Source organism: Lycium barbarum, chromosome 6, assembly GCF_019175385.1.
Source record: "Lycium barbarum isolate Lr01 chromosome 6, ASM1917538v2, whole genome shotgun sequence".
NCBI classification, from domain to species: Eukaryota; Viridiplantae; Streptophyta; class Magnoliopsida; order Solanales; family Solanaceae; genus Lycium; species Lycium barbarum.
In genome coordinates this window covers 108,242,393-108,251,821 of record NC_083342.1, presented here as the reverse complement: position 1 = coordinate 108,251,821, position 9,429 = coordinate 108,242,393, and the positions used below count along the sequence as shown (strand labels likewise).

The 9,429-nt window shown below is 35.9% G+C and overlaps 1 protein-coding gene across 11 annotated transcripts; it reads left to right on the top strand.

The window, feature by feature from the left end:
* The first annotated feature begins 774 nt into the window (after positions 1-774).
* On the top strand, positions 775-9,110 carry LOC132645343 (protein argonaute 4A-like). Of its 11 annotated transcripts, none has more exons than XM_060362285.1 (24): positions 775-883; positions 1,638-1,685; positions 3,817-3,986; positions 4,103-4,308; positions 4,409-4,624; positions 4,697-4,833; positions 4,907-5,004; positions 5,075-5,172; positions 5,270-5,432; positions 5,508-5,624; positions 5,700-5,807; positions 5,922-5,984; positions 6,067-6,180; positions 6,275-6,443; positions 6,539-6,651; positions 6,744-6,881; positions 6,967-7,097; positions 7,248-7,313; positions 7,726-7,789; positions 7,873-7,984; positions 8,081-8,154; positions 8,245-8,339; positions 8,434-8,465; positions 8,610-9,110. In XM_060362285.1, exons 3-24 carry the CDS (start codon positions 3,831-3,833, stop codon positions 8,783-8,785), a joined length of 2,646 nt encoding a protein of 881 aa, XP_060218268.1. In that variant the 5' UTR covers positions 775-883; positions 1,638-1,685; positions 3,817-3,830; the 3' UTR covers positions 8,786-9,110. The 11 variants fall into 11 exon arrangements, with proteins under 11 accessions (XP_060218268.1, XP_060218264.1, XP_060218266.1 ...); XM_060362281.1 differs by having other exon boundaries at positions 3,802-3,986; XM_060362283.1 differs by lacking the exons at positions 775-883; positions 1,638-1,685 and adding an exon at positions 2,403-2,521.
* Positions 9,111-9,429: the final 319 nt, after the last annotated feature.

Below are 9,429 nucleotides of genomic sequence, written 5' to 3'. Positions count from 1 at the left end.
ATTACTGAAAAACTTTTATAATCATATAAATATTACATTTTAAGATCACAAGCATCAAAAGTCTTATAGACACACAAATAGAATAGTATATTTAAGATCACAAATTTTAAAAAAAAATCGTTTCTTTTAAAACTTTGTATTGAGTCAAACAAATTGAAATGGAGAAAGTACCATTTTTTCTCCTTCTCATTATTCTTTTTATTTCCTTTTTTCCTTATTCAGGTTCATACTTACTGATTTAAATGCGTTTTCATATTTAACGTGTAATTTCTATCAAATAAACTATATATAGGAAATTAAAGAATCATGAAAAAAATGATAGAATTCTAAAAAGATGTTCTATATAGAATTCTAAAAAGATGTTCTATTAGTAAAGATTGAGTTAAATATTTATGACTTTAATATTCAACTTTCGTTCTCGACCGCGCAAAGCGCGGAATCTTACACTAGTATATAATTAACGTATAATTTATGTATAATAAGGAGGGAGTATTGCCATATCAACACCACATAAATGCTTTTTTTAAAAAAAAAAAAACTTACTGTATTAGGGATCAAATTAATTAGTTCCGTAAAAGTAGTACATTAATAGAGTATAAATAAATAATTAAAAAGGTTAAAGGGAGTGAACTTAGGAGAGTTGCAAGAAAGAAGCATATATGAAAAAGGACACGTAGAGGTGGGGCTCATCGTTTCTCTATATCAGTACTAGTACTAGCAAAAGAGCAGCTGCAGAGGCATATACGAAAATAGGCTATCTGTTGCTACCCCGACTCCCCTACCACCCCATATACATATACTACTAATATACATACACATCTTTACATATGCAAGTCAAAAAAAATCTTTCTCAGAATATCACAAGAGTTGTTTTTTTTTTAAGGTTTTTCCTGTCTCTAATATCTCTTTCTTTGTGTCTGTGTTCTTGATGTATTTTCTTGTGTTTTAAGGATGGGTACATTAATGTATAATGTAAAACGTGACTATATGTTTATCCTATCTGTGTTCTTGAAAGATTTCTGGTTTTCGTTTGTGTATACTATGGGGTTTTAAGGAGGGTGTTCTACTGTTCTTAGGTAGCTTTTTTTTTTTGTTTTTTTTGTTTTCTTATGAGTACGTAACCTTTATGCATTCTTATGGGTTTTATGAAGAGGGCGTTTTTAGGTTATGCAGTTAATGACCCTTATGCATAACTCATGAATGTATTCTTTATGTATACTGTAGTATTTTCTGCATGTCAAGTGGTGATGATATGGGGTTTTTAATACTACTAGAATGGTTTTGATCTATGAGATGGTTTGTTGCTTGGTCTTCCAAAGTTATTTCACTTTTACAGTAAACCCGTTGCATTGGAAATCGTTCTGTTTTCTATTTTTGGTAAAAGGATTTTGAACGAACACTTGTCATTATGGGTAGTCTGATTACCCAGAAAAGGAAAGGAACTTCAGCTTTAATTTCAACTCAGCTGTTATCAGTCTTTTCGTTTCTTTGAACTTTATTTAGTTGTGCTAATTACTTCTACCCTTTATTAATTGTTAGTAAAGTTGCAGTCGTTTCTAAGTAGTTAAAGAGTCGTCTGCTTATCCTAAAGTAATATTGTACTGCCATTACTTATAAAGGAAATAAATCTTTTGCAGGGATTTTCTAAGGTTACTTTTCTTCTCTTTGGGGTTTTAAAAACTGAGGTATCTTCATATCTACTCTCTCTCTATGTATCTATATGTATGTGTACTGTATAAGGTGGATTTAATTGTTTATGGTGAGTTTTTGTTTGCTCTCTTTGTGTGTTTCTGGTTATTCATGTTGAGTCATGCATATAACAGTATTTGTAAGGAGAAAGAATATTTGTGTTTTGCTAGTTTTGATTCATATGATCTGATTATTATTTTTTTTGCCTTTTGTTGTATCAGTGTGTGTCTCTGCTTTAGTGCTATTTGCATGTTGAGTCTGTGTGTGTCTTTAGCTCCTCATTAATGGAGTATTTGTTTAGTCAAACTCTTGGTCCAGCCTATGTGCTGACTCTGTTTGCCAAAAATGGATATCTTAGCTCTTTTTGGTTCTAGTAGTACTTCATCTTTAGCTATAAAGATGATATCCTTTTTCCTAAAAAGCAATAGACCTAATTTGTTTTCTTTGTACCAATTATATTATTCATTCGTAAATTGTAGGTGCATTCACCAAAAAAGATTTGCTAAAAAAAGAATATATTTGTCCTCTAGTTCTTTTTGCATAAAAGTGGAACAGGGATATGGTTTTATCTTTACCCACAAAAGCAAAGAAAATTTGAATAATTCATTTTTCTTAGCTGTTGGCAGAGGCTTGAGGTCTACCAAATTGTTTATAAAAGATTGGACTTATCATAGGTTGGCTTTAATACTATATTAAAGTATGTGTCTCCTTATCTAAAGCTTAAGTTGTTTGAAAGGGTGCATTTTTATTAATTTAAATGTATTATGATATCCCTTCGCGCATGGGTATGAAAAAGAATCTAAGCATCCAAATCTAAACCTTAACATGAGGGGTGGAGTAATCGACTACACAACCCAAATATAATTCAATAGTGTACATTTTACAATGTTATTCTTCTTATATTTACTATCTGCAGTTTCCTCTAGCTTGAGCTACATATAGTAGAGAACCATTTGTAGCATGTTCTATAGGGATTTTATGGTACATCAAGATTTATTGCAGTTAATTTCCTGAGAAGTGAGATGACAACTAGTAATTGTTCAAACTTCGATGTACCATCATTATGCTTCTAATTTCTCTTTTTTTCCCCATCATCTTAACCTTTTTTGGCTCTTTGTTTTAGCTTCTTTCTCTTTTTCCTGTTTTTCCTTAAGTTTTTCTTGGGGATGTTGTCGAGTGCCTTATTCTGCACTGATGTGAATACTTCTTACAGATATAAGATTAAATTTGGAATAATATTTGTAGTATGATTTTCAAATTTTGTTGGTTATGTGGCTGTAACTGCACTCTTTAGCTAATGTATATTTGTATGCTAATGTTCAACCATATAGATGGTTGTTACCATTCTCAAAAAAAAAAAAAAAAAAAAAACCCATATAGATGGTTTATTGGTAGGTAATAGTTTGATCATGTTTGAATGTCCTATTCCCATTTCATTTCAGCTTAAGTCCCTCTGTTTTAGTAAATTTCATCTTTCAATTGACTAAGTGGAATTAATACAGACAAATTCTTTGGTCTATGTTATGTGCCTTTATTGTCTGTGCATGCATGTATACTGAGCTTGTGTTTCTTCATCTTCTCGAATCTATTACTCTTCCTGCTTTGACTCCTTAATGATATGTGGTTGTATTTGTACTATCCTATCTGCCACCACATTTGAAGCATTTGCTGCCTGCATAAAGGGTTTGAAATCTATCCTCTTTTCCACCCCTTACCTGTATTGACAATTCTCTGATTATAATTCTTATTGCCACGGACTGCAGCATGTCTGAATTTCACTAGAGATGAAAATTCTGAGCTTGTCTAGCCTTTGTCCTGTTGTTGATATGTCTGTTAAAATTACACCATGTTACAACATTCAATCATATCACATCATCTTTGTTTTGTTCTTTTTGGTACCAATTAAAATATTGATTAGTAAATTTGAATTCACTTACTGATCATTTAGTGGTATTAACAAACTGACAGCATATATAAAGCAGACTTGATTATATTTAGGTCTTTTCCCACCTGAAAGATGATACTGTATCATTTTGTAAAGCTAATGGCACTTACAATTCCATTACTATTGCTTTTAACTTCTATCTGAATATATTAATGAATTGAGTTTAGTTTCTTTGGTCTTAGGTTAATTACTAGAAATGGCATCTGCTAAAGATGAAGCTACAACAACAAAACCAAACCGTGCTCCTATGGCTCGGCAAGGAATAGGTTCAAAAGGCCAAAAGATTCGCCTACTCACCAACCATTTTAAAGTAGGGATGACCAATTCTGATGGGCACTTCTACCATTATAGTGTAAGCTTTCATCTATTTATATTACATTCAATTTCATTGAGCCGAAGTACAATGTGCAACCTGACTTGAATAAATCTCAAAATTGAACTGGATAATAATGATCATTATCGCCTCAGGTTGCTCTAAATTATGAAGACGGAAATCCCGTAGAGGTAAAAGGCATTGGACGAAAAATTCTTGACAAGGTCCAACAAACATATTCAATAGAGCTGGCCAACAAAAATTTTGCCTATGACGGGGAGAAGAGCCTGTTCACTATTGGTGCACTACCGGGTAACAAGTTTGAGTTCACTGTTATCCTGGAGGATATCTCTTCATCTAGGTGCAGTTCCGAACTTTCTTTTTAGCATCTCTATTAAATGCTTTCCATTTAATATAAACCAATTGTATTTATCAACTAAAGTTTTGCTTCATGTGTACAGAAGCACTCGAGTCAGCCCTGAAGGGAGCCCCAGTGAAGTTGATCGGAAAAGGTCAAAGAGGCAGCCTTGGTCCAAGGCATATAAAGTGGTAATTAAGTATGCTGCGAGAATACCGATGCAAGCAATTGCCAACGCACTGCGGGGACAAGACTCTGAACAGTACCAAGAGGCTGTGAGAGTGCTTGATATAGTTCTGAGGCAGCATGCTGCCAAACGGTATGGAGTTTGCTTATTTTTCTGCTTTGATAACTTTTCTGGTTTACTAAAACTCGTGTTTTTTTGTTACAGGGGCTGCCTTATTGTGCGCCAATCTTTTTTCCACAATGAGCCTAGAAACTTCGTTGATCTTGGTGGAGGAGTCCTAGGATGCCGAGGTTTCCATTCAAGCTTTCGGGCCACGCAAGGAGGCCTTTCGTTGAACATGGGTAAATTTTTATCCAGAAAATCACTACATTTTCTCATGCCCAATTCACTATCTTATAACTTATGAATTGGCAGATGTATCAACCACAATGATTGTGCAGCCTGGGCCATTGATAGACTTCCTTCTTGCGAATCAAAATGCAAGAGATCCTTACCAGATTGATTGGTCCAAGGTAATTATTACTCATTCTCTTTTTCCTGCAACAGTAACTTTTTAATTTTCATATTTGCTCCTCTGTCCAGGCAAAGAGGACGCTGAAGAGTCTGAGAATCACGGCCAGCCCCTCAAATAGGGAATTCAAAATCACCGGCCTCACAGAAAAGCCTTGCAAAGAGCAGACGTCAGTTTGTTCATTATGAATCCATTTTTCCTTTTCACATTTTCTTGACTGATTTGCTATGGAGCACATATTACATCTCAGTTGTTTTGCATTTCAGTTTCATGTTGAAGCAGAAAAGTGGAAGTGGGGAAGTGCAAGAGGTTGAGACTACTGTTTATGAGTACTTCACTCATCATCGCCGTATTCCTTTGCGATATTCTGGAGATTTCCCTTGCATTAACGTTGGCAAACCAAAACACCCAACTTTTATTCCTCTTGAGGTACTAGACAATTTACATTTCATATATGCAGCTTTTAAGGTTGTGACCTCACAATTTTTCCTTCTGTCTTGTCAGCTTTGTTCTCTGGTGTCTCTGCAGCGCTACACCAAGGCGTTGTCCAATCTACAAAGAGCAGCCCTTGTAGAAAAATCCCGGCAAAAGCCCCAAGAAAGGATGAGAACATTGACTGATGTAAGCTCTTGAATTAATTGTAGCTTGTCCTCATTTCACTCAAGCTATGCATTTCACTGTCGTGTAAACTTGCAGGCTCTAAAGACCAGCAACTATAAGGCTGACCCTCTTCTTGAATCTGCTGGTATTTCAATCAATGATCAGTTTACTCAAGTCGAAGGTCGTGTCTTGCCAACACCAAAGGTGACATAGTCGATGTTCAATGTCCTTCTGTTGTTGATCTCTTGTAGATTATAGAATTTGAGTTTGTACAGTATGGCTGACAAGACTCAACATTTCTTATTACTTGTACTACAGTTGAGGGTAGGGCATCAACAAGACTTGCTTCCTATAAAAGGAAGGTGGAATTTTAACCAGAAGGTAGGTATCTCCTCAACATTTTTTACTTTCTCCCCATGATTAATCAATGCTAGTCCACTGAATTGGAGTCTTAACAAAACAGCAATTGGTTGAACCGGCCAAACTCGAGCGTTGGGCAGTTGTGAACTTCTCTGCCCGCTGTGATATCCGTAAGCTTTGTATGGATCTACAAAGGTGTGGGAAAATGAAAGGAATGGTGAGTACCTTTCCAACTATGGGGTGCAATATGTGCGTGTGTGTTTGTTTAAATCATACTTCTGCTTCATTAACGTGTTCTATCATCTATGTAGTTTATCAATCCACCATTTGCTCATATCTTTGAGGAGAATCAGCAGTTCAGGCACAACCCTGCTCCTGTGAGAGTTGAGAAGATGCTAGAACTGTTGAGATCAAAACTTCCAGATGCACCTCAGTTCCTTCTCTGCATCCTACCAGAGAGAAAGAACTCTGACCTTTATGGTTTCTTTCTAAGAACCAGCTAATCTTCGTTTCTTCTGGATCTTACATTTGAAATTTTTATATAATAATGTTTCTGGTAATTTTCCCTATTGAAGGCCCCTGGAAGAAAAGAAACTTAGCTGATCTTGGAGTTGTTACACAATGCATTGCTCCTACAAAGGTCAATGATCAGTACCTTACCAATGTGCTCTTGAAGATCAATGCAAAGGCAAGATTTGAATTGACAAAAAGTTTTTACACCAATTATTAGTGACTCCTGATTGATTAAACATCTCTTCTATATTTGGTGCTTCTTTGCAGCTGGGAGGCATGAATTCCTTTTTGACTATGGAGCTTAACCCTGTACTACCTCAGATTTCAAAAGTCCCAACTATCATTATTGGGATGGATGTCTCTCATGGCTCACCTGGACGAGCAGATGTTCCATCCATTGCAGCGGTAGTAAAAGATTATTGCTCGTTTTATACTCTGCTTACTTCTCTTGGTCTTAGATAACACTGATTTTTGTATTTGAAATCACCAGGTGGTTAGTTCTAGACAATGGCCCTTTATTTCACGCTATCGAGCAGCTGTTTGTACTCAGTCACCAAAGCTGGAGATGATAGATTCTTTGTACAAGAAAGTATCAGATACTGAAGATGAGGGCCTTTTCAGGTAGTTGCTGACTCAATGTCGTCGTTCGTTTTTAAATGTTTATATTTATTGTGTCGAGCTGATTATAATTGATACTAGAATACTCTCTATACTATGTAGTACATTGAATGTCCCCATTTTTGTTGCTTAAGAAGTTTGTCCTGTTTCCAGGGAGCTGTTGAAGGACTTCTACACAAGTTCTAACAATGTGAAACCTGAACATATCATTATTTTCAGGTATAATTTCTAAAGCAAGTTAAGCAAACTGATTCAGTCTTGAAACGGTTGCTCAAATGCAGTTCTGTGAATCTGGAACTAGATGTTGTTGTCCCATATCTACATTTTGTCCAAAGTTTCCCCTATTCGTCACAATCTTTTCTCCCCTTCTCGAGTAGACTTGAAGCAAAAACATAAAAACTATGGAAGACATTACTTCTGAGGGCTTTAATTCTTGTGTGTACCTGCACTATGCTTTAAAGTTCTCTAATTTAGTGCTATATTGATTTTATGGAACATCTAACTTAAGGATAGACTTAAACTATTACATCACAGCACTACTCTCGAGACCAAAGTATATTTTATGGTTCTTCTCATTCCTGCACATTAAAAGTTTATCATTACTAATGATTAAGCTGCCATCGATGTACAGAGATGGAGTTAGTGAGTCCCAGTTCAACCAAGTCATAAATATCGAGCTAAATCAAATTATCGAGGTTTGAATGTGCAGTAACAGTAGCTTAGTTTTTCCATGGCACCTGTTCTCTTTCTGATCACCAAATATGACTGTATTCTCTAGGCCTGCAATCATTTGGAGGAAAATTGGTCTCCAAAGTTCACAGTCATTGTTGCACAAAAGAACCACCACACAAAGTTTTTCCAGACCAACTCACCGGATAATGTTCCTCCTGGTTTGTACTTTTAGCTACCTAGCTTGCATTATTAGTGGAGTATATTTTGATTGATTGGTTCTGTAGAAACTTCCTTGAAATATCTTTCTATGCCAGGGACTGTGATTGATAATGCCATCTGCCATCCAAAGACCAATGACTTCTACATGTGTGCTCATAATGGGCCTATTGTGAGTTTGTAAATCCCTTCTTTGAGTCAGCTCCGCGATTCTTATTAATTGCTTCCCGTGATGAGTTTCTGTCATCTTTGTGCTATTCAGGGAACAACACGACCCACACACTACCATGTTCTGCATGATGAAATTGGGTTCTCAGCAGATGACATGCAAGAGCTGGTCCATTCTCTGTCTTACGTGTAAGCAAGCAATCTCTTCTATGAATGGATGCTACTACTTGTTCAAATTCTTCCTTGAGAGGTTTCATTTATCTTTTCTACTACTGGACTGCAGGTATCAGAGGAGTACCACAGCCATCTCTGTAGGTAAGAATAATCATTATGTTTTACTAGTATTGCTTTTTCTGAAATTATGACTCTTTACTGGATTTTAAGGTGTTAACGATAGAATATGATCACATACTATTCCTCCTATGGTGATCTGATGAACTTCGTTTTCTTTCCGTGCAGTTGCACCTATATGCTATGCCCACTTGGCAGCAGCACAGGTGGCGCAGTTTATCAAGTTTGATGAACTGTCAGAGACATCCTCGAGCCATGGTGGAGTTACGACAGCTGGTGTTGTTCCGGTCCCTGCATTGCCTCGACTTCACAAGAATGTGCGCAGTTCGATGTTCTTCTGCTAAGTCCTACACCTGGAAAATAGATTTGGAGAAAAAACCTACTCTTAGGGGAAATTTCTGGGTTCTGTAATGATGAGTCTTAGAACTCAGTATTATCACTGGAAGTCTTGTATTTTTTGTCAACATTTATCTAAACCACTGTTGGTGGAGAAAACTCTTTTATGCTAATTTCTGGTTATGTTGCGATGAATGCCAGAAATAAGTAAATTATAGTCCTTGTGCCATTGCATTGGCTTGTTTATGTGAAAGAGGTTTTAGAAACTCTAGTTTTGCTGTTAACCTTTCTGGAAAATATTACTGAAATCTATATGACAAGAAATTTGGTGCCCCTTGAGATTTGATATGAGACAGGTCTACTTAGGTGCATATTCTGTTGTCTTTGCTAACTTAATGCTTTTCCTTTTTTCCTTCGTTCATCTCTGGTTTTTATTGTCAGCCACAAGTTTATAGAAATTCTTTGTACTGTTGATAGCAAATGGTTAAGACAAAAGAATTGATTATTTCATCATTTTATTTGGAAAATCAGGGAGAGATTCGACAATCCATTACAGTATTGTCCTATACCACGGAATGAGTTTCTCTTAAAATTAATAAGAGGCTATTCAAGTTAAAGATTTTTGTGAATATTTGATTTTCACCATCACTTT